The sequence below is a fragment of the Strongylocentrotus purpuratus genome, unplaced genomic scaffold, assembly GCF_000002235.5.
Source record: "Strongylocentrotus purpuratus isolate Spur 01 unplaced genomic scaffold, Spur_5.0 spur5_scaffold_18, whole genome shotgun sequence".
In the NCBI taxonomy this organism is placed as follows: domain Eukaryota; kingdom Metazoa; phylum Echinodermata; class Echinoidea; order Camarodonta; family Strongylocentrotidae; genus Strongylocentrotus; species Strongylocentrotus purpuratus.
The window spans coordinates 4,442,416-4,468,416 of NW_022145603.1; the positions used below are offsets into that span (position 1 = coordinate 4,442,416).

General features: G+C 36.1%; 1 protein-coding gene across 1 annotated transcript in view; it reads left to right on the forward strand.

Annotated features, from left to right (window-relative positions):
- Positions 1-8,073, forward strand: part of LOC591503 (apoptotic protease-activating factor 1) — a 42,239-nt gene extending 34,166 nt beyond the window's left edge. The window contains exons 22-24 of the mRNA XM_030989077.1: positions 1,397-1,522; positions 3,823-3,942; positions 4,804-8,073. Of these exons, the coding sequence (XP_030844937.1) occupies positions 1,397-1,522; positions 3,823-3,942; positions 4,804-4,992 (435 nt within the window). The 3' untranslated portion in view covers positions 4,993-8,073. The remainder of the gene's footprint in view (positions 1-1,396; positions 1,523-3,822; positions 3,943-4,803) is intronic.
- Positions 8,074-26,001: the final 17,928 nt, after the last annotated feature.

Sequence of the window (26,001 nt, forward strand, 5' to 3'; positions counted from 1 at the left end):
CCCCCCATATCTCATTATCTCCCCCTTCTTTTCTCTTTCTCTCCCTCTTCTTTTCTCTTTCTCTCCCTCTTCTTTTCTCTTTCTCTCCCTCTTCTTTTCTCTTTCTCTCCCCCTTCTTTTCTCTTTCTCTCCCTCTTCTTTTCTCTTTCTCTCCCTCTTCTTTTCTCTTTCTCTCCCTCTTCTTTTCTCTTTCTCTCCCCCTTCTTTTCTCTTTCTCTCCCTCTTCTTTTCTCTTTCTCTCCCTCTTTTCTCTTTCTCTCCCTCTTCTTTTCTCTTTCTCTCCCTCTTCTTTTCTCTTTCTCTCCCTCTTTTCTCTTTCTCTTCCTCTTCTTTTCTCTTTCTCTCCCTCTTCTTTTCTCTTTCTCTCCCTCTTTTCTCTTCCTCTCCCTCTCCTTTTCTCTTTCTCTACCTCTTCTTTTCTCTTTCTCTCCCTCTTCTTTTCTCTTTCTCTCCCTCTTCTTTTCTCTTTCTCTCCCTCTTCTTTTCTCTTTCTCTCCCTCTTTTCTCTTTCTCTCCCTCTTCTTTTCTCTTTCTCTCCCTCTTCTTTTCTCTTTCTCTCCCTCTTTTCTCTTTCTCTCCCCCTTCTTTTCTCTTTCTCTCCCTCCCCCTCCCTCTCTCTCCCCCTCCCTCTCTTTCACTTGCTTTTCTCTCTGTCTCATTATCTTTCTTTGCAGTTATTTCCTTTTAATTTATCTTGTAATGGTTCATATTAGCATATGGAACCTCTCTTGCTTTCTTTTTCATTTTCTCTTTCTCTCTCCCCCCCCCTTTATCTCTCTCTCTCTCTCTCTCCCCCTCTCTCCATCCCTCCCTCTCTCTCTCTCTCTCTCTCTCCCTCTCTCTATCCCTCTATCTCTTTATCCCTCTCTCTTGCTCTTGCTCTCACCCCTTCTCTCCCCCTCTCTCTGTCCCATTATCTCTTATTTTATATCATTTCTTACTTTTTTATTTATTTTTTAATGGTTCATATTAGCATGTGGGACCGCTATCATGGTGATAGCACATTCTAAAACTTTCACATCTACATGTCATTTTATTGCAGTTCCTTTTAAAATACAGTCAAACCTGTCTATAGTGACCACCCAAGGGAAACACAAAATGTGGTCTTTGTAGACAGATTCCTTTAGTACACGTTTCAATGAGAAACCATTTTCAAGGGAAACTAAAAATGTGGTCCTTGTAGACAGATGGTCACTAAAGCAGGTTTGACTGTATATATATACTTGCTGTAAGGCTAATAAATTTCAAATATATAAATTTCAAATATCATTATTCTTTTGGATTCAAGATTAACTTTCTTACAAGCTTGTTATAGAAATTGCATGAAAGTGGTGGGGAACCTCCAACAATTTAATTAAGTAATTTCTGAAATGATTTTCCTTCACTCATGGCTCAGGTTTGGGATCTTCAGTCCCACAAGCTCAGAAAGGTGTTGGATAATCACATTGATAGTGTGCGGACATGTCGCTTCTCACCAGACTCTACTCTGCTAGCTACGGGAGATGACAGTGGGATTGTGAGGGTAAGGTTTCCCTCAGTACCACACATAGGCCCTTCTACCATAGAAACGGTATACAAATGGTGCATGCGCATGAATTCATTATACGATAGATACACACAGCCTCAACAAGGAAGGATAGATCGTATGATGAACGAATGAAAACATGCACCATTTGTTTTATACTACAAAACCCCTAGATCCTTGTTGTTTGAAGTAAAAAGCATTCGTTCAAAATTGTTTTGTGACAGTATGCCTGACAAATAAGCTCGTCGTCCTGGTCACTGGTTCTAAACAATAGAGCCCGGATGCGCCCAGCCCACGTATAGGCATGCATGAACCTCATACGCTCATGCCCCTATAAATAGGATCTCTATGTGCATGCCTTAACGCGGGCTGCACACTAATAAATCGTTGGATAGTAATATAGTATTAATGACTGCTTTGAGAGAAATAGTAAGGATATATTGACTGCTTTGAGAGGCATAGTGGTTTCTATAGGGTCAAGGGAAACTCACAACCTGCTATGACCCCAAGGCGCTAGCAGGTTGTGAGTTTCCCGAGACCCTATAGAAACAACTATGCCTCGAATATTAAAAGCAGTCAATATATATTTTATATACCGAAAAAAAGGAAAATGTTGACTCACCCATTTAGGTTTCCATCTCTTTGAAGTCATAAATATTAACACCAACAATAACTTGTGTACAGTATGAAATCCAACAAGCTGTGCTCCAGTAGAACAGGGAATACAGATTCGTCGCCTGAATGCAGCGACCAAAATCGAATTGCACTCAAACACCGTTAACGGTATTGCGCATCGGTCATCGCACAAAAGAAACTTATACGGTAACACGTAGACCAAAATGGGGATCGCAGCAAAATGACGTCACGTTTCACAGCCATGGAAAAAGTGCTATGAAAAATGGATATAAACCGGTAGAGCCGGGAAAAATGACTATGAATTTCAATTAGCGGGCATGGTTAAGAACATGACTGCATTTTCAACCAATCAGAAGACAGGATTAGTAAAGAATCTTAAAATGAGGCATATAATTGTTTTTATACGCTCAAGGGAAGGTTACAATTGTGCTATTGACCGAGGCGTGCCAAAGGGCAATAGCCCAATTGTAACCTTCCCGAGAGCGTATAAAAACAACTATTTCTCGAATATTAAAGCAGTCATTAATACTTTTATATGCCGAAACAAAAGTGTCAACTAATGACACCACCTTGGCCTTTCTCTAGTTTATCTGCACGGTTGTTTTTTATGAGTGTATCTTTGAGAGTAGACTAGATCTAGATTCTAGTCTAAGCAAGATATTTTTACAATTTTGGGGGTGGGCCGGCCCTGTGGGGAATATGGAGAAGAACCTGCGCTTTCATATGACACCTCACTTATTGAGTATCACCTTCAGGATCACAACAGATTATAAAGGTTTGAATCTCGAATTGAAAAAAAAAATTGACCTTTTTTGCATGGTCGCGGAATGCACGTAGACTGCATAGGGACTGCATTGCGTACAATCTCTATAGGAATAATTTTAACACACAACATCGGGTGCGCGATCAGACACCCTGACAACTAGATCTATTTCCGTCTAGAGTCTATACGTCTACACTTTTTCAGCAACTAAACGAACATGTTTATGGATAATTTCACGTACCCTTTTTGTTGTTCTTGCTGTCAGCGAGTCTTGCATTTGATAAGTTGAAATCTTGGGAGAGATTCTTGAGCCATTTTTGTCTTGTTTGGAATTGTCTTGTCTTGTATGAAAATACCGACCAATTCTTCGCACACGTACGGTATCCTCGATCGCTCAAACCATTTTTTAACATGTAAACCTATGGGGTAACCATGGAGACTGACCTATTTTCCCGGTAACCATGGTTATTGGGAATTTTACAGAAATAGTTAAAGTTTATGAATGCAATTTCGACCAATCAGATGGCTGGATTTCTTAAGTGAGGTATATATTGCACTCTTTTTCATGAAAGACGTGAGATAGTCTCAGTAAATCCATTATTTGATTAGGATCTAGAAGTGAGTTGTATAATAAAATCTATTGTCCTTGAATGACACCTTATTTCTTGGCTCTAAATATATAACATATGATTACATAAATCTCCTTTGCCAAGGCATGTATTATTCTAAAAAATATTTGTTTTTGTTTTGAATACTAACATGCAGTATATCCATATACAATTAAATATATATACACACACAATATTCCTAATTCTGCCGGAAGAGATTCTTATTTTTTGTTGTAGAATTTTGGCAATTATGGTAGAGATAATTATCAGCATCTTCTCATTTTCTGTAGATCTGGAATATATCAAGTGGTGATGAGGTCGGGGAATGTCATAAGCACAAATCTTGGGTGACGGACATCAAGTTCTCTCCTGATGCTAAGATTGTGATGACTGCCGGAGAGAATGTCAAGGTAAGTAACATAATACCATGGTAAAAAAGACATCATAAATATCATTACACAGTTAGAGTCATCTACCTGTACAACTTATATATGAGCTTAGATTATAAGATGATGAGGGCGTGGATCCTAATCAAATGATTGGTTGAAAGCGTACACGTGACCAGGCATTTATTTTGGATAAAGGACTATATTGCGATGCTTCAGTTCAGTTCAGTTTATTGAATTCCATCTTTAAAAACATGCAATTTCATGTTAAATATAATACAAAAATTGTGATAACATATACATTAAAAATGAAATAATACAAAACAGAATAAGGCACAGCTGTAAACAAAATCAAGAAAAGGTTTTGTCTGCACAGCTTCCTATCAAATTAGATATAATAAATATAGTAAGAAAACAAGTACCGGTAGCAAGTAAAGTTTTGGATAGTATCATTCAGAAATTGCATAACAACCAGCACAAACCAAGTACATGAAATACAACATGGTAGGATGCAAAAGTCAGAAGATAGCAAAAGGGAAATGTGAGGGGAAGAAAGAAAGAGAGAGAGAGAGAGAGATAACATGCTGGATAAATACATTCAGTGAGAGTCATGCGCAATCAAGAAACTTTTGAGATTTCGTTTAAAACTGTTGTAAAATGAGATTGAAGTTATATTTCTTGGAAGCAAGTTCCAAATTTCAGGTGCATGAAGTCTGCAAGAATATGATGCTAAATTTGTATTAACACACCATTGATGATATTTCTTCTTATTTCTAGTATTATAGTTACGTATTGTACTGTTTGTTATAAACATATTGGATAGGTTTTTAGGAAGCAGACTTTTTTCATTCTTAACTCTGTAGGTTTGCTTGTGTTTGTTTACAGTGGTGGCAGCTAGACGGTACACTCCTGCAGACCTTCCATGTACGAGGGACATTCATCAGACAGGTTCAAGCCAGTCCATCCTTCCAAACCTTTGTGACCATCGACAGCGCTGGCATCCTCTATCTGATGTGCAGAGTCAAACAAAATCATCAAGCCAATGGGGACGCTAGACAAATAATATATGTCTAGGCCGAGCTAGTACAGTGAAACCTTTGAAACCGCAGACAAGCACTGGCATCCTCTATCTGATGTGCAGAGTCAAACAAAATCATCAAGAGAATGGAGACAGTAGACAAATAATATACGTCTAGACAGACACAGGTGGTATCTTGTATAGTCAGGGCTCCTACATGTAGCTATCCCTTAAATCTGGCAAAACATAGAATTTGAAAATGAGTATTCTCTTATTTCCAGTCCTGTGTTTTTCTAGTCCAGATGTTTGAAACCATTGACAAGCACTCGTCTTGTATCCTATATCTAATGTGCAGGGTAAGTCCCAACCATATAGAGGAGGGGGTGCTACTGAAGTTTGATACGTTTAGACCAAGCTACATGTAGTATCTCGTATAGTCAGGGTTCCCAGCTATCATTAAAATTAAGGGAAATCTGTAAAAAGAGATCTATTTTCAGTCCAGACATTTGTAATCATCAACAGTACTGGTATTCTATATCTCATGTGCAGGATTAAAACCAAATCATTAAGAGAACGGGACGCTATTTGAGCATAGACAGCGCTCATATCTCCTATACGTGTACGTGTATGTCTAGAATGAGCTATGTCATACACTCCAACTAGTATAAAAGAACAGGTAGTTGTTATTTGTAGTGTCATGAAACTTTAAAGTTTACTTTGCTTTTAGAAATAGAAAGAGGCTGTATAGGTTTATAACTAAAGATAGTTCTGCAGAGTGGAAATAATTTTGAAAAATTTATACACTTGCCTGCTGAAAAGTACTACACTTTGCAATTTAATTGCATATGATATAGGTACATATGTATATGTAGTTATTTCTGATCAAGTTTGTAAGATCAATTACTTTGTTGTATGTTTAACTTTTATAAACAATGCATACTCTTCCATGAGATACAGGGATTTTGTTTTTGTAATATTACTAATGTACTTTCTTCTAATTCAGAATATTGATTTTCTTATTTCATATGAGACCTTGGCCCTGTCTTATAAAGAAGTGCGATTGATCAAAATCAAGCGCAAGTTTGCATTCTCCTATCTCTTATGTACATCGTTGCGATTCATATCAATTGAAAATAAGTTGTGATTAATATCTACTGTTTATAAGACAGTTGTTTTATCAATCATATTGATTTCATTTGTGATTTTACCCTGCAATATATATTTCAGGGTATAAGGTATCTTCTATTGTTGGTTTTCATGAGAGTTGTTGTGAATGAACAAACCCGAAAGTGCCTTCGTTTCGACACTCATTCACATCATGAATGGCCAGCAGAGGTTGAAAAAAAGTACAGATGCAAAGAAAGGTCCTTAGGGTACTCACCTATGTGTTTCTATTAAGATACAGAAAGGTACTGTTATTAAGTGCATTATACTGATTTAGCCCCGGCAGTTTTTACATTGTATCTCCAGAAATGATAGCATTCTTCAAATGATGATCACTTTTTATCATCAATGATCATTAATACACTATTGAGAACATAGGATATTTCGGCTCACCCAATGCTGTGTATTTCTATATGAATATTTTGAAAGTTTTTGTAAAACAGGGTGTAGAATTTTTGTACAAGTTTTGTCTGTTTTCAGCAACTACACCTCTAATAGTTTCAATCTGAATTTCAATCTGAGTTTCATTCAGGTTGCTGGCAAGTGAGTGAAGGAGTGAGGATTAATATTTAGTGCAAAATCTGTCCTCTGTGGATGAAATATAACAAAGCTTTTCACAAGACAAGTTGGAGTTGATTAATATCAAGAATGAACCTTGTTTACTGATTCTTATTATTATTATCTGTTTTGTTTTGTTTGTTTATTCTACCATGATCTCTTTTTAGAGGGATGGAACCTTGCAGAGTATTATCAAACGTAATTAATTCTGGGGAATCATATAACTATAGATTTTTATGTATATCTGTCATCGACTTGTTGCATGTTTCTCTTTATTTGATGATCTATATAAGTGGTAAAGATGTGTATATTGATCTCTTGAAATATTAATAAGTTGCAATCTGCAAGTTGCAATATTTTGATAGTTTATATTGAAATGAAAATTTATTCTGTATACCAGTAACCTACACACTTACATGTACTTGTACCTCTAATTCATGTTCATTATCATTTCATTAGGTCGTATGAAATCATTCAGATGACTTCCTATCATGAATATTCAACTTGATTAGTAAAAAGTATATTTATATGAATATTCACGAACCTGCATATTCATGAAATAATTACAAGAAATGAATATTCATTATGTACTCATTATTCTAAACGTACTATCTTCTAAAGAGGACCTTTTTGTGTGCTGATCTACTCTGTATTCCATTTAAGTTATACTGTACAACACTATGGATGTTTCTTCCATGTCTCATAATTTGTTGATATTCTAAAACTTGAAATATTTTGTAGCCTTTTTTAATTGGAAGACTTGTGATGACATTTGTTGTTACTTTTTTATACAGGCATAATGTCATATGGCAGCCTTTATATGGACATATTTAAACTTTTTCAGCCTATTGTAATAACTGTCTTTACCTCTTTATGTGCCATGAAAATGAGCTCCTTGTGGCACATGGCATTTATCATGTGATGGTTGTACTAGAAACTTGCAGATTCTTGTAATGTTTCCAGTAGAAACCGAGGCATCGTTTCACGAAACCGTCATAAGTACAAATTCACCAACATCCTAGCACCAACCTCTTTATAATAAAGATATACCGTACTTATATAGCGCATATCACAATATGTCTCTTGTGCATCTGACCTACCTGCTTCTTCAGTCATACGATTCATCTTTGCCTGATGAAAATGCCCTCACAGTGTCTTTTGCTGCCCAGATGACTACTAAATTATTCCCATAGGCTAATAATGCTGGGACCACCAGGATCCCTTATTGAAGGCAAATGAAAGGTTACCAACAACGGTTGATATCTGAATGATATTAATATAATTTATATTTATAATGTATGTTTACTATTTTGAAATATTGTCTTGTATTTTCCAAGTCTTCGTAGGCAAAATTTGAAACATTTATATTTTTATTTTTTTCTGGGGGATCCACAAACTACAAGCTCTGCTCTTTAGTGGATCCCCCCCCCCCCATTTCCTCAGAAATTAAGAATTTCTTGTAATAATTTTATGATGTGCAAAGTTTATTTGTATAGTTTCTTGAAAAAATGAATTATGTATGAAATAAAATGTAATATCTTTGTTTACCTTTCTGTTGGAAATGAAATAAATATGAATATGAATATGAATATTAATCAGCATTTAAAGTAATTGTTTAGGCTTAAACAAGAGTGCAGTTGTACTTAGTAATAACAAAAGATATTTCAATTACACTTAAATATTTCCATGACTGACAAGGTATTCCTTCTTCGGGTTTTGATTATTATATGTGAGTGATTACGAAAAATGATTTCAATAATCTTCAGTACTAACAAGGGTTTCATATTGTGCATTCATTTTTTATACTTTAGAAATAGTAATTACATATCTTAAGCAGTGGAAGCAAATCATGTTTGATATGCTACGAAATATGTGTAGAGGTATATATGTTGGTAATAGACCAGTTCATGGTTATGACCACAAATATTCACAGGTTTTTAAAAAATTGGAGAAGTTCCACTTTGAGAAAAATAACGACCAAGGGGGTGGAGATGCTTCATGAATACTTTTATTTGCCCCGTTTGAAAGGCATACATCCACTTGGGTTTCAAGGAATGTACTGTTGGTATATAAATGAAAACTGATTGCAAAACTTTCATGAGCACCTATCCAGTATTCATTTTTCTAGGTTTGACAATTTGGTACAAAAGACTTTGTCAGTTGTATGTATCTACGAATTGGCTTATCGTGAAATTATTATTACAATACATGATTTGATATTGATTGCTTAATTAGGTAAGCTGTAAGTATATTAAAGCCCACCTCGAAAGACCACCTTAGGGAGACACAAAAATCATTCTTTGATACAGGCATTTGGTCTTTATGCCCAGGTTGCACTGAGAAACATCGTTTCAAGAGAAACAAAAGTATGGTCTTTATAGACAGGTGGTCTTTACGGACAGGTGTCTGTCAACAGTCCATTGTAATTGCTTTGAATTTGCTTTTCATGAACTGTCAATCAAAAATTAGGTTCTTATTTACGAGAGTGTATAGCGTAACAAGTAGCATGAGTAAAATGCTTGGAACAAAATATGTATGCACCGATAACTGTATCTTTCAAATTCATTGACTAACACATGGAAAAAAATGAATATCGATCCACCATGTTATAATTGATTTTTGTATTTGCAATATTAAATGTGGTTTAAAGAATGTTTTGTTTGGATATATGCATGTATTTTGTAATTTCTAAGAAATATATACTTTTTAGTATACTTTTTATTCAGCATGTTGTCTGTTGGGTATCAGAAAGCTAATAAGTCATATACTTTTCCATTACATCAATGCCCTTTGCGCTCTAAATAGACGATTGATGGAATATTTGTAGTTTGTATATGTATGTTTGCATTTTCTTTTCTCTTTGCATATTAAATTATGACTTCATATGTATGCATTCAAAGGGAAATATATATGTAGGCCTTACTTTTTCATTTGGTAGTCTTTGTAGTATATCTCTGCCACTTTCTTGCTTTCGCTCTAATGTAGGCTTATGAAACTAACTGAGTATAACAACATTGAATGTTTGACTTACCGGTAGTTGTTTCTTGTTTGTTTGTTTGTTTGTTTTTTTAACTTTAACTTTTATGCATAATCATGTCTTAACCCATATCATATATATATACATATTCAGTGTCCTTCTGGCTCCAAGCAAACACAATACGTGATGCAGCTTTTGCTTTGGTGAGAATTGCTCCAGGCTTTACATTATGACACATATGGTAAGGTTTGCAATTCGGTTTCACGATAGGGTTAGGGTTAGGTATAGTGTTAGGCCTAGGGTGAAAGTTTGGAATACGGTGAATGTAGAAAATAGAGCCTAGAGCAATTGTCACAGGAGCAAATGTTTTATAGCCAATCTTTCATATTCACACTTTATTCACACTTGATGAAACTTGGTTGAACTCTCTGTGTAATAATGTAAAAACCATGTCAAAATGATATTGAATATTGTATGTGTACATGTGTAATGTAATTAATAATATATGTTATGAATGATGGATGGTAACAGATAACTTTGTACTACAATATTATATAAGTATGATTAAAAGCTTGGAGTTTTCATGATTTTTCGAGAAGGTCTTTTTTCGATTTCTAATAAAACACTTGAAACACTAAATATGTTGATGTCTTTTATTTCAAATTAATTGTAGTTAGTTAATTTGATTATTTAATTAAATTCATTTATTTTCTATTTCAAAGCAGTGTGAACACAAGAGCAAACTACATCAATAAAATCACAATGTAAAATGGTTGGGATACAGCTTGTAATCAAGTTGCTTGTGGACATGCAGGGTCCCAGTTTTAGGAAATGATGGGTAACAATAAAACATGAATTATTTGTAGTGTTACCTTAATATACTGTATATACACATATAGTACACACATACACACACGCACATACGCACACTTTTTAAGCAGTGGAGTGGAATGCACTCTTGTATTAGTCACTATGCTATAAAGCAATAATATAACCTTATAAACTTCTGGGTCAATCTCATACCAGGGCATTTCCCCTTTTGGCTGCAACCTACAACAGTGTTTATACACTATATGTTTGTATTATAATGATGTTATTTTCTTGTATGCATCTTGTCATTTTAAAATTCTCCTGTTTTTTGTTGTTGCTGCCAGTGAAATAAAACGAATATTACGGGACCGCCTCTGTTGCAGATGAATACACTCCAAACTTAAGTATAGTATTTGATAACTCTTTAAAGAATGCATTCTACTATTCTGAAAATGGGTCTCCACTAAAAAAAAAAAAGTAATATATATCCTCCCCCCCCCCCACCCCCACCCTCAAGTGCAGGCCTACTTTCACTTTCATTCGAGAGAGTGAGGCGCGATAGCTCTTTGGTAGAGCAGTGCATGGTCTCGGAACCGGGAGGTCCCAGATTCGAAGCCAATTTGATAGTGCCCTCGATGGATTTTCTATGGATTTTCATTTAACTAACCCTAAAATTGTTTTGGCACAAAAATCAATAAGACACAATGGACCCGATGTGTGGAACTCCATGCTTATAACATTAAAATTATGTACAACACTTGTTTCCTTTAAAGTGAAGATGAAAGAATATTTATTGATAAGGTATGAAAATTAGATTCTGGTCATAATATACTACATGTACTTTGTTTTAATATAAATATTCATTGTTTATTTGTATATAAAAAGGAAATTATTTGATAGATTGAGGAGCTCGCGCAGTGCACTCTTCACTTTGCACAGCACTCTCTTCACCCGCTCTTTCTTCCTGTCTCCTCTCCTCCTTTTGTAAGGCCGGTATCATTTCAAGCTCTGCTTACGATATCGGTCTTCTGCATTCTCCCCATTTTCTTTCTTTTCAAATACGATTAATTGTACTATTGATTATTTATATTTATTTATTTGTGTATTACTACTTGTATTACTTATCATTATATTGCTAAAATGTATTCATTGTTATTTTTGTTATTGTTTATGGAAAATGCAGAAATAAAACTTGAAACTGAATCATTACCAAGTCCCTCTGAGAGGACGTAAATCCGTCGATCCCCTGGTTGCTTACGTACAAATATACACATGCCTTCTTAGCAGCCGGGTAAGACAAGCAAGCTAGAAACTAGTCTGTGAAATACGTGTTCGCTCCGGGATGTACTACTACCGAGCTGGATCCGTCAGACACTGATTGTGACTTCCTTCCATCTCCCAGCAAGCACGCCCTCTCTTGAGCGATGAAGGTGAAAGCAGAGCAGTGAGCATCGAAGCATCGCTGGCCACACCCAATCACTGAACGCACCGTGTATGATGAGTGCAGGGCATGTGAGTAGTCTCACCTCCCTGATGAGTGTACCAACGTACTAATGAGCGTGGTATCGCGTGCCACAAGTCTAAATGTTCTTGGTCGCTTGTGACCTGTCGTAAAATTTGAAATATAAATGAATAAATTATTAGATAATACACTAAAATATAGATGGATAGATAAGTATATAATGATATGGATGGGTAGATTATGAATGAATGAATAAATAAATCAATCCCTGGCTGAATATAAAAAGGAACTAATAAATGAATATCCAAATGGATGTATACATACAACCAAAAAAAGAACACTTAAGAATGATATTTCATTTTGATAAAATTGTGCATTATTCTTCGATTGTTACAAATGATCACTTGAAATGTAGCACTGTGTTTTCCTGGTAATAAATTCAGGAATAGGGATCTAGGATTGATTCGCAGACGGTCATGAATTTCATGAAAGAGCAGGGTTCACCAACGCCATGGAAACAGGATCTTAAAGGCTTTCGAAAAATCAACCTGAGCAATTTTACTCGATGAAATGTCTGAATATGACAATGACTTATTACGTAGTTTGGCCATGATGTCGCATTACAACTGGATATTGATATTGCCCCCAAGTTGATCATTCATTTCTTTTATTTGTTATTACTTATATACTTATTATCAATTCTCCTTTGATTTTTTTTGCTCGAGAGATTGAAGTAGCAACGCCAAATCCCATCGTATTTTTCGTGAGGGAGGGGGTGTCAGGATAATTTCGAGGACTGTAAATAAAGTGCCTTGATCAAAACCGAAAGAGGACCTACCACCCGATTTCACCATTGTTTGGGTGGTTGGCGTTGCAATAGTAGCTGAGGCTATCGAACCATGAGCCTCAGGAGATTCTGAAGCTACATCCGACATTTCGTGTCCTGTAGTTGTTCTAGCGGATGATGCTTGTAGGGTCGGGGAGGTTGGTGGTGATGTTGTTGGTGATGTTGATGTCCTAATTTTTGTTGTTGCATCATTAACAAGGTCTGTTGTGAAAGCTTGGATGGGGGTCGATGCACCTTTCAATGATATTTGAGTATTTGGCACTGTTGAATGCAGGTGTTCGCATGCTGGAAGATAGTTGAAAAATAACAGGAAAAAAGAAAAGTTAGAAGAGAATAATTGTCCCCTCTGCTTGCACCTTGGCGCATTTTATGGGGATAGGATGCACATAGTTGATAAATCATTACTTGCCAAAACACTAAGGGCGAAATGTGTAAACCAATTTCTTTCTCTTGTATTAGTATATATATATACATAAATAGTGTATATGCTTTTTCTAAAAAGCAGTAAATTAATGATTAATGAAGAACAAACATTGCGTGAAAAGCAAAACCAATACAGTTCAACAGTATATTATCCCAAATCTAGTGTCACTTGACCCCATGAACTTACAGTAATGAATGATACAATAACAACAATAAAAATAATATAAAATGAAATAAATGTAGGCCTACTCATAAAATGTAAGGTATATTGTTAATGTGATTTATTAGAAATCAGTTTTCCCCTTTATGACAGCATATGAGATATATTAAAATATCCATATTAGAGTTTGCTCTGAAAAACACAGGTAATTTTTGGCCCAGAATAAAAAAGCAATTTTCTTGTTTATTCTTTCCTTTCTGTCTTGTTTCGCTTTGTTTTGTTGAAGAAAAAAAATCTTTATTTATAGACGTTTTATTCAATATACAATATATATGTATATTCAATAATCCATACTTACTAATTTCTTGTTCACAAATGTACCTGCGTGTGTGTTCGCAAGTCCTACGCGCCCATTGGTATCCAGTCCACGATGCCATTCCATAACAAAACCGGACATCATTTGACCTGTTCGAATACTTAAAATTGGCATAAGTAAGATTCGAGCCATCTAGCCAGGCCCCTTTAATCAGAGAGGAGCTTGAAATCTGGTTGGAAAAAAAGAAAGAATGAACATGACATTTCTTTCAATATTTTTTCTTTCTTTTAGGAACTACCCATTCAAGCTGTGTGGATAAAAAAGTTCTTGATATTGATGATTATAATAGTAGTAGTGGTAGTAGTAGTTGTAGTAGTAGTAGTAGTAGTAGTAGTAGTAGTAGTAGTAGTAGAAGTAGTAGTAGAAGTAAAATTAGAAGTAGAAGTAGAAGTTGAGTAGTAGTAGTAGTAGACGTAGTAGTAGTGGTGGTAGTAGTAGTAGTAGTAATAGTAGTAGTAGTGGTGGTAGTAGTACTATTAGTAATAGTAGTAGTAGTAATATTAGAAGAAGTAAAAGTAGTATTCATAGTAGTAGTAGTAGTAGTAGTAGTAGTAGTAGTAGTAGTAATAGTTGAAGAAGTAAAAGTAGAAGTAGAAGAAGAAGTAAAAGTAGTAATAGCCTAGTAGAAGTAGTAGTATTAGTATTAGTAGTAGTAGTAGTAGTAGAAGTAGAAGTAGTAGTAGTGGTGGTAGTAGTACTAGTAGTAGTAGTAGTAGTAGTAGTAGTAGTAGTAGTAGAAGTAATAGTAGTAGTAGTAGTAGTAGTAGTAGTAGTAGTAGTAGTAGTAGAAGTAATAGTAGTAGTAGTAGTAGTAGTAGTAGAAGTAATACTAGTAGTAGTAGTAGTAGTAGTAGTAGAAGTAATAGTAGTGGTGGTAGTAGTACTAGTAGTAGTGGTGGTAGTAGTACTACTAGTAGTAGTACTACTACTACTAGTAGTAGTAGTAGTAGTAGTAGTAGTAGAAGTAATAGTAGTAGTAGAAGTAGTAGTAGTACTACTAGTAGTAGTAGTAGTAGTAGTAGTAGTAGAAGTAATAGTAGTAGTAGTAGTAGTAGTAGTAGTAGTAGTAGTAGTAGAAGTAAAAGTAGAAGTAGAAGTAGAGGTTGAGTAGTAGTAGTAGAAGTAGTAGTACTAGTAGTAGTAGTAGTACGTAGTATTAGTAGTTTTTTAAATATTTTTTTAAACATCACTTTACTATTCAAACTTGCACAACAAAGAAGAAGATACAATAGCCCAAGACAATTCCATTTTATTGTAAAATGCAGGGCATTAAAAGTACATACAGTGTATAATGTTATATAACACCAACAAAACAAAAATTAACTAATTTTACAACATAGTGAAGACTGAGGAGTTATGAATATTCCTAGCTATAGATGAAATAAGAGGAGCTAAATATTGAAATTTCATTTGATATAACAACTTAATAAATACGAAACATACATCATGAGTATTACAAGAGTTTCATTTGAGTTAATGTTTAATACAAAGTGGATTCTGTCAGTAGAAGTAGTTAGAAGTAGAAATAGTAGAAGTATTAGTAGTATTAGGACAAGTAGTGGAAGGTAGTAGTAGTAGTAGTTGTAAAAAAAATTCAGACGATGTAATTTTCCAATTTCCGGGGGGGGGGGATTTTTTTTTTGGTCCCAAAAATTTCGCAAGGTCTCAGCCAGCCGCTGAATAAGCGGGGGGGGGGGGGGGGGGTGTAAAAGCACAATCTTATTTTGTTTGTATCCCAAAATTTGACAATTTGGTCGATCGATATTTTGTTTCGTTGGGGGGGGGGGGGGGTAAGGTCGACTTTGTAAAAAAAATTATCATTATTTTTTTGTTAGTATAAAATGAAAAGGGGGGGGGTCCTCCAAAACACACACATAAACAAAAGTTAAAGGGGGTTTAAACCCCACCCCCCCCCCCCCCCCCCCCCCTGCGTACGCGCCTGGAACAAGTAAGTTATAGTCTGATTTTTCAGACCATTGAACTGAATGGTCGTATGTTTTATGCTGCCCAAAGATTAAATCAGTTTAATTTTGGCCATTACAAGAAGTGGGTTAATGATGTAGATGAATGCTCATGTACCCTTTACAGCTCATTTTATGTATGTTATTACCAAAGAAGAAAAAGCCAGCCAGTGACTCAATAGTGTCTGACAGTGAAGTCTAGCAAGTAAACGGATTTTCTTGCATAATTTGAATATTAGGACACCGCTAACGTTTAAATTTCACAGATAGGACATACATGACATATTCATAATTCCTACAAAGTTCTACAGAATTTGATGTTGGTTGCAAAAGGGACATAGTATCTTTAATTCAATTTTTTACCAGAAAGTCATGTCCATTTAGGCCTATCCAGTAAAAGCGGTGTGGTATGTTTTCCTCCAAGAATATTTGTTCATGATGAGATCCTATGTACACAAGGTGCATCCCAAGGCTCTGACACGATGACTTAGAGATGAAAAAGCTGGAATTATTTTCAGAGAAGTAATAGCAAGAGACATTGCTTATCCCATCGGCCAGATCACAAGCTGTAAATTCATAATTAAAAAAGTAAAATCAACGAATTGTAAGGAGTAGAGGCAAATGCATATGAGACAGGAGAGGGTGAGAAGGATTGAGGCTGCATCCCAGATTCATACGTGTATACTGATAGCCCACGAGACTGACGAAACAACGAAACAAAAAATGAAATATAAAGGAAAAAAATTCGGCCTGGTAGTTTGCCGGTCTCGTGGGCCGTCAGTCAGATAAGTCAAGTGAATCCTCTGTAATGAAGCTAGAGTGAATACGAGAATAATATTGTTGATACAATGAAGTTTCAATAAGGTTGGCAAACATTGTCAGTCTCAGACTGATAAGGAAAATACACATAAGGGAAAAAAGACATATATCGATCACGCGTGTGTCGGTCTTGTGGGCTGTCAGACCCGTGCGCTGTCGGTCTCATTTGCTGTTGATCCTGTGCGCTGCTATTCTCGTGCGCTGTCGGTCTCATTAGCTGTTGATCCTGTGCGCTGATAATCCCGTGGGCTGCAACTGCATCTCAATCACAGATAATTATGAAAATACCAATATTCGGGCAGCCGTCACCTCATATTCGCACAGCGAGATGCGCAGATCGCATTGTGAATGGGCAGTAAGAGAAAACAACTTCTTTTTTATAACTACTGACAATGAATCGTCGTTTTTAGAATCTAGAAAGTGAATGCTCGGTCAAGAGTAATAAATGTATTCGAGCGAGAAGAGCAAAATGGCAATTGTAATGTGGAGAATATTGAATCTTAATTTTTTTTTATTTTTTTAAATCAGTTTCAGTAGTAGGTCAATGTACTAAAGATATACGTTTGCTTACCTTGGCATGTAGTACTCACTGCGCTGCATGAAACTTGGCTGACGAAGAGAAGAACACAGAGAATACAGATAGACAGCTCCATCTGGCCATAAACCCAAATCAAGGGAGTAGTACTCGCTGAAAATCAATGATGGAGGATGCACATACACTATGAACATGACGGACAAAGAAAGAAGACAAAATATACAGTTCCTCAGGTAGACAAAGGAACATCCCTTCACTGCTATTATGTACAAATTAGTAAAACAGGTGAATATGCATGGGACACCTGTTCTACACATTTTTACATATTAGCAGTGAAGGGATATTCCTTTGTCTACCTGAGGAACTGTATATTTTGTCCTCTTTCTTTGTCCGTCATATTCATAGTGAGAGGAAGAGTTGTTCTAGCCCATTTAGTGAAATGGCCTATTAGAATTCAAATGTACTTCGACGGACTAAAAAAAAATAAAAAATGGGAAATCATATAACATTGCTCGTATTTAAAGGTTGCTTTCATTTGTAGGAAATAAAGGGCTAATTGAAGTAATAAAAACATGAAAGGATGAGTGAATGAAAGAATTGATCCGTAAATAAGTAAGTAAAAAAAAATTAAAAAAATACATACACAAATAAATAGATACGTGAACAAATAAGTAAATCAAATAATGAATATATTTTTTCATAATCTTTAGTGGGTGGATGTTGAGCTTAAAAGTTAATTAATGATGAAAGAGAAACATGTAAACAAAAGATAAACTATTGTATAAAAAAAGCTCCTCATTAAATGGTTGGTTGAAAGTCAGTCGTATTGTCCACTTTATTTACACTATCTTATGGATCCTGTTTTCTTCTTTTAGAGCCGTGTAAAACTTAATTGAAAGCGACGAGAGGCGGAAGGTCTTTTTGAAAGATTATACATTTTCACCGCCAGACTCACCAGGCATTTTAATTTTAAATATTAAGCGGTTATAATACAGATACAATTAACGAATATGTCAACCGTATTGCTAAAATGTTGCATTGAGCTCCTAGGTGCTTGTGGTTTATATAAGCATTCGATAACTTTGAATCTATCAAAACCTTCCTCTGTGTCGAGCTGCTTCCTAGCTAGAATACAGTATCTCGTTATGGCGTAGCAATATAAATACGTTCTGTAAAATTCACCACAATAATCATGGTACAACTAACATCTAATTAGCCAACGTGCTAAAAAAAAACTTACCTCAGTTAAATGAACATCTATAATAGTCTTATTACTGCTTGAAGATTAGTTTTAAAACGGTTCTTCTAGATATGGTTTGACTCACATCAGTTCCTGGATTGCATTGTGTACTGAACTCACCACTGAAGGGCTTTATTGATTGCCGTGGCGTAGATTCAGGAGCAAAAGGGGGGAATGTGCTCCTTCAATCGAATGGTGAAAATAGGAATAGCTAGAAAAGAGGTAACAGGGAAAGAGGAAACAAAACAGAGAAGGAGATAGAGACGAGAAACATAAATGTAAGTCCGTATTTTATTTTCAGAGAAAGTCCGGTGCCCCCATCATTCAGGTCAAAAACCTTCATTGGGTGGACACTCGCTACACCATTGGGTATCCTTTGGTCTAGTATTCAACTTTAGAGGATATTAATTTTGAATGAAAAAATCTGCACTATAAAATATATTACCGTATTTCCGACGTAAGATGAATGATAGATTCAATTGAGGTGCATGTTTTCAATAAAAGATTTGGTAATCCACTCAGATCGTGTCAGCTTCAAACACATGACCTCGTTCTAATTTCATGAATGTATAGATTGCATGAATTTCATGCAAAAACCAATCAATTTGACTAGTAGGATATGAACTAAAATTTCAATATGTAATAGTTATATCAGCGGTAAGTGGGTTTTTATTAATAAGTGAATAAATCTCAAGGCTTATATCGCTCTTTATTTCGATTCACGTTGAAGTCATTTAAAATGCCATACCTCATTATCCTGATCGACGGGTTCGGGAGCTGAATGTAATTTTGCTCTTCCGAAATTTCATTATATTTCAAAGCGTTGATATGATTACAAAAACAAAAACAATCACATTTGCGAGTCAACTCATCATCAGTTTTCGTTTTCGATTTCTCTCTCGCTCTCTCTCTCTCTCTCTCTCTCTCTTTCTCTCTCACTCTTTATTTCTTTTACCCCTGTCTCTTCCACGCCTTTATTGCCCCTTCTCTCTGTATATTTCCCTTCCTCTCTTATTCCGGCTCTCCCAAACATTGTCCCAATATGTCTCTCTCTCTCTTTCTCATTCTCTCTCGCACTCTCTCTCTCTCTCTGTCCCCCCATCACACACACACACACACACACACACACACATACAACACACAAACACACACACACATACAACACACACCCACCACTCTCTCACAAACTTGTTCTTTAAAAATTCGCCTTTTGCTTCGTGCTATCGGCCTTTCTTTATATTTGTGGTATTTTAAAGGCATTTTTTCTCTGTCATTCCCTCAGACACTCACGCTTTCCTTGCGTGAGGGGTGCGTGGATGTGTGCGTGTGCGTATTGGTGGCGGTTTATACAGTGCGTCCAAGTAAAAACGAAACCGAGAATTATCGATTTTTTAACATATCTTAATCACAATTATTATTGATGAATGACACACATTTGTAAAGCTTAGATCATCCTCTTTCATTTGATGCAACTCATATGATGCACATTTAAAGCGTGAGTGATTAGAATCAATTCGAAGAGAGGAAACCACAAAGTCACTTGGCTGATGGTATCGGAATTTCAAAGAGAAAAATAACATTCCTAGAATGTTTAGTTTCTGACCTTTCATATGACACCTCGATCAGGAAAAATCAGGAGCAAGAAATAAAAAAAAAGTTATGTTTGTTTAAAGAGGAGCTTGCATTTCTATAATTTGATTAAACGAATTCGTTTTCACTGGCTGCCTGTCGTAGCAACAAACGGAATTGACAAAACACTTCATGCATGGCTGATTGTCAACGAAACACAACACAGATTTACACAATGGGGACGTCCTACTTAGTGCAATATAGTATAATCACAAAAGTGACAGAGCTGCTGACAAATAACTTTTGTTAGCCGTCTTGAAAGGAATGCTTAAACTTGTGTATCATAGACTGTAGGCCTACCGCGGGTGCAAAATGAATAATGATTACATCGGCCATTGATTTACAACCAGTTGTTTTTCATTGCCGATCAATAGCCGAATAAATGTCAAAAATTTACAAACAAATTAGTTTACGAAACTATTCGATGTTCGGACAATTTTTGAACGATATTTGGCAACCGATCGACAACTGCTTTACAATCTATGTGCAATTGATCGCTCACTATAAATTATTGGTAATAGACCAGTTCACGGTTAGCACATGTCTCAAATGACCCCGAATCTCACATATCTTCAAAATATGAACAGGTCCCAATTTGTACATTTTAAAATAATAAATCCTACAGCGATGGAGGTGCTACCCAAATAGCCTTTGTTTCCCCTTTCGAAGTGCAATGCTTGTGTATAAGTGAATAATGATTACATAACTTTCATGAGCACGTATCGAGTATTTCGTCTCCGTGTATTTCACAATTTGCGGTCTGCAATAACCTTTTCCTGCTTATGCTTAGACTGCAGCTATGAACTGGCTTATTGATGTACTCTATGTTGAATAAGAACTAATCATTAATATGTGATGGAAGATTTAACCATATTTATTCGCCCCCCCCAAAAAAGTTTCCTTGTGCTTCAGCTCGTACCCACAGCTTTGTTAGAGTCATTTTTGTTGGCTATGTTGGAAGCCACCAACAACGCGATTTTTTTTGTACAGAGCAAAATGTAGAGGAGATCGCAAGATACGTCACAGTGTTGCCAATTTGGGTTTTACTGATAAAAGCTTCGTAAATTTACATCTTTTTTTTAATTTTTTTTTTTATCGTATATTGCTCAAACTCTCACTAATTTGTGTCTCTCATTTTCTTTTCTTATTAAAACCAACTGAATACCATGGTAGACATCCCTTTATGTTGATTTACAAGTAACTGCAAGCAAGCCAAAGTGATTTGTTCATTAACAACATGAATCAAACACTTACTTCACCTGAACATACCCACTTTTTTCTCCTTACTATCTTTCCACTTTTTATTTAGATACTCTCTGAAAAAACTCTATTCTCCTACATACTCCTATAACAGCGCCATGTACCTGTCCGCTACCCACTCAAGCATTCTTGCTTATGATAGCTGGCCCCTGCATTTATCTTGATTATTTTACTTACCTCCATACTTTCAAATTTTCAATTATATATATATATATATATATGTACGCATTTTATGTGTGTGTTTTTAAGTTGTCACTCTTTATGTTAATCAATTATACTATATACTATTATTGTTATTTGAATGTATTATATTTGATTCATCAATACATGCAGAAACATCTGCTTTTTTTTATATATCTTATGTATTTTATGTTTATTCAATGTACCTATGTAGTGCTATGAAATTATATTTCTTGTGAAGAAATTAACACGTGAAATATAAAAATGAAATAAACCGTATTCGACTGAACTAAACTAAAGTATTCGAATGACGGCCTATTCAACCTGAGGGTCGTTTGATATATTTGGTTTTAACATGCAAAGTTTCTCAACCGAGCGCATTGGAAAACTGTGGCTTTCCCCTTTATTGTATCGACTCTTTTGATATTTCTTTCTTTAGTTCCTTTTCTGCGCAAGGAATGTATAGCGTCATGCATTATTGTTTGTCTGGCTTGTAAGCGAAAATTGAATTCTGGTAAAGGTAGAAAATTACTTTGCTGAGCTTTTTTCTTTTTTTTGGCTATATGGAAAGCCAGGGCGTCAGAGATCGAATGTGATTGGGGGTTTGTCCAGGGGTAATTGTCTTAGGGAGTAATTTAGGGGGTCGGGGATATTTTTCGGGGTTATTGTCCTAAGCAATAATAGTGATGGAAGAAGTTATTTTCACATGTGATTAGATTAGTGAGAGAAGGTAAAATCGTAAAAGAGCTGCAACAAGAGACAGGTAGTATGTCATATAAGAACAATATCGATCATATATCTATATAGAACAGTGCAAGCCGGTTGGATGGCAATCATACACATACAAATGCAATTATCTTAATGATTATCAGTCAAAAATTATCACCCAGGTTCAAGGTAATTGTCACGATTGGTAGTCATCTATCAGGGAGATAACATGGAGAAGGTATTATTGGTCCAAGGATGATTTTGTACATGATATGCGGCCGAGGGCAAGTATGCTAGGTGGTTATTATCCTCAGGGTGAAATTGTCCCAGGTAATGGGGTAATTGTATTCAGAGGTTATTGTCCTACGGGGGTTCTGGTCCTAGGGGTGATTGGCCAGGGGAGGGGGGGGGGGGGGTTCTTTCCTAGGGGTGATTGTCCAGGAGTTCATGGTCCTAGGGGGTAATTGTCCGAGGGAGTGATTGTCCAGTGTATAATTTTCTGGGGATAATTTTCCTGGGGGCTATTGTCCCGCTGGCCGTAGAAACCTATTACTGAGCTTTTGTACGGGTAATGGAGTTATTCCTCCGTGTTTGCGTGATGTTGCTCCTGTTAGACGACCTGAAATTCGGTATTTTTAATATGTTACATGAATTTAAATGATAGATGAATTTAATGCTGAGCGATTGCCATAGTTATTTCGTTATCGGTTAATCACAATTGCATCTCACATCTTACCTAATTAAAACAAGATGAATATTCTTCACCACTGGTAGAAATAATATTGTTATCATGTATCATGTATCATTTATCATTCAGTGTTCATATTTCCGTCTTCTGGCCGTTACCCATAGATCATTATTCATTTAAGTAACTATTAGATTTCTGGTCGTTCGTGCCTTTACTGATATGCCGATACGGCCAGATGTCGGATATTTTTTACGTTTAAATATTTTTTTATGTTTAAAGGCTCCCCGCAAGCAGATGGCAACCAAAGCTGCCAGAAAGAGTGCCCCCGCCACTGGAGGAGTCAAGAAGCCTCATCGATACAGGCCTGGCACAGTCGCCCTGAGAGAGATTCGCCGCTACCAGAAGAGCACTGAGCTTCTCATCCGAAAACGATATTATTTAAGTTTAAATGAATATACTATTAAATTCAATCATACACTACCGCAATTCTGATATTGATAAGGATAGCGAATTTGATTAATTTTTGACAAAGATAATACTGTCTTAAACTATATATATATATATATATATATATATATATATATATAAAGCCATGTGATATACCGCGTTCCATTGAGTGACTATTGTCTTGCCTTTCCAGGTATTACAATGGTAAAGATAAAGAAAACCTGCCCGAGTGAGGGAATTTCTTTTTAACTTGAAAAAAGAAAAAATTAGCTGAAATGATATAAACGTAAGCTTTGATGAAATGAAAAAAGGTAGTGAATTCATTCTGTTCTTTTTCCAAAATGAAAAAAATTCCTAAGAGATGTTGAATTTAATTTCCCGTTTTAGGGGTAAATAATGAACAATGATTTGTTCATTATGAAAAGATATACTGTTATATACAAATTGTCAATAACTGACTTTAAATACCTGACTGTAGTTCTTAATTTAATCCTCATGGTTTTATGCAATTGTTCTTCACTAATTTACATTTCTGCTTCCTACTCCCCTTCTTTTCCAATCTATACTTATTTTGTCTAATCTGTCCTTTTCATTTTCTTGTGGGTTTTCCCCTTCATTTCCCTGTTGATGTTGCCTTGCTGCTCTGTCGATCCCATAGTCCTCGAACAGCACGGAGTTGTCCTTTGATCGTTGATCCTTTGATCGTTGCCTACAGCTTGATTGACCATGCATACGAGACCGAGATATGAGCAGAAAAACCCGCAATTATTTAAAGGCTACTGTTGATGATATTATCCAATGTTATTCCTATTTGTCTATTATTGTATTTCAGTCAATCAAATTTTAATGTAAAGTATTTTTAACGGAAGTTTTTTTTTTATTTTTGGATTGTAAATTCAATTAATTCCTTATCATGGGCTGCTACTTTGAGATTTCTTTTAATAGAAAAAAAGGGGGGAAAAAAACTATTTTTGTATTTGCTTTAATTTTTTTCCTTCAAATTCTTCCTCTTCGTGACAAAACAAGAAACAAATAGTGAGCTTATTCGATAAGTTTCCTCTTTTTGAACACGGTAGTACATGTGCTAAAATTGTTTTGATCTTGTGCATCATGCATGCAAATCATATTTATGCAAAGCATTGCGGCCTAGACATCACTCTCCTTGCAGCCTGGTTCAATAACAGGTTGGTCGTGTTTGCAGAAGTGTGCTCGCGGTATAGGTTACTATCTGCCAAATAAACTCACGCTGGATAGCTGCGTGGAAGCTTAGTTTCCATCATTGAAAGGCTGTAATTCCTTCACAGAGTAGAGGTAAGATATCACAACATAGAAGGGATTTTGGGAACTTTCCATCCATCTTCTAACTCACCACAATGCTAATTTCATGCATATGCAAACTTTTGGTTCATCCAATAGGAATCCGTGCGCATTTTTTCCGCAAGGGGACTAAGGTCTCTCATCAACCATCCTGTTTATAATTTTTGTTTCGCAAAGCGAGCGAGTAAAAATATATTTGCTCTATGGTAATGGTAATAATGCTATTTCGTCATTCAGATAAACTAGACAGGATAAAACGATATTCAGGCAATTAACCCATTTTAAAGTATGAAGATACTTCAGATTGTATGTCAATGAGCGGCGAAAGTTTGGTGATAGCGAGATTGGCGGCGATGCGTCACAAATACTGACGATTTTTTGGCGACCCTACACTATCCCCAAAGAATTTGCAAGTCGGTCAGAGTCCAAATCTGAAGAATTGAAGAATACTAATGCCTAGGTCACATTTGCCGCGGTGGCGGTCTAAAGTATCTACGGCCAATAGCAAATATAGGGCCGCCGCAGAATTCCTACAGTCATATACGGTAGCAGTCACACATGTTATGGTAGTTGCACGGCGTATTTTGAATTTGTGGAGACAGAAAACATGCGGCTGCCGTACGGGCTTTGAAGTGACGACGCACGGTTGCCCTAGGTCGTCCCTGCGGCGGCTGTAGGTGTTTGAAAATAACCAGGGCAGACGCAAGGTAGTGGCAAGGCCATTGTACGCCCGATGTTTGATCGCCGTGGAACCGCTCTAGAGCATGGCTACGATGTGACTAATTGTCTAATTTCTACGCCGAACCTAGCAATTAAAAACGTTATAAGTCCGCGCCATAATCCCACGGTGAGCAGTACGGCCTGTAAAACATAGAAAAACGACCAAGGGTGACCCTGAGGCCTCCTCAGAGTTTGCGGCCGCGGCAGGTATCTCTCGATTTCGGGGCATGCGGCCGCCGAATAGCAGACGAATTGCAAAAACATTCGGCGAAATTTTGCCGGATGTGGCAAATGTACATCGATAATTACACTGTTTGGAAAAAAATGACAAAAGAGCTGAAGAATTGAATTTTTTAACAATCTGTGAATATTGCGGAAATAACATGCTCATGAGATCACACCCCTTCGTTGTAGCCGACCCTATTGAGTAATACCTTTTGGTAAACTCTATTATTCAGCCTGCAGAAGTTACTCTCTGCGCTCTCAGCCTCTCTTTATGCTCTTAATTCCTACGTACTTCCCAAATTTTCGTAAGCAATGTCCTTTATTCACGGGGTCCACATACATGTTCTCTTCGGTAGTCTCCGTAGACACAACACTTGTTTTTTGTAAAACTATTTCTGTATAATTATGTTAATTTGTTATATTTGTTGAGGGGTCCACATTCTACAAGCTATGCTTTTTTAGTAGATCCCTCCATTTTTACTTGATACACTGTTGCTCATAACGGTGGAATATTTTTTTTTATCCCAATTTATGGAATTATTTTAAAAATAATTTAAAA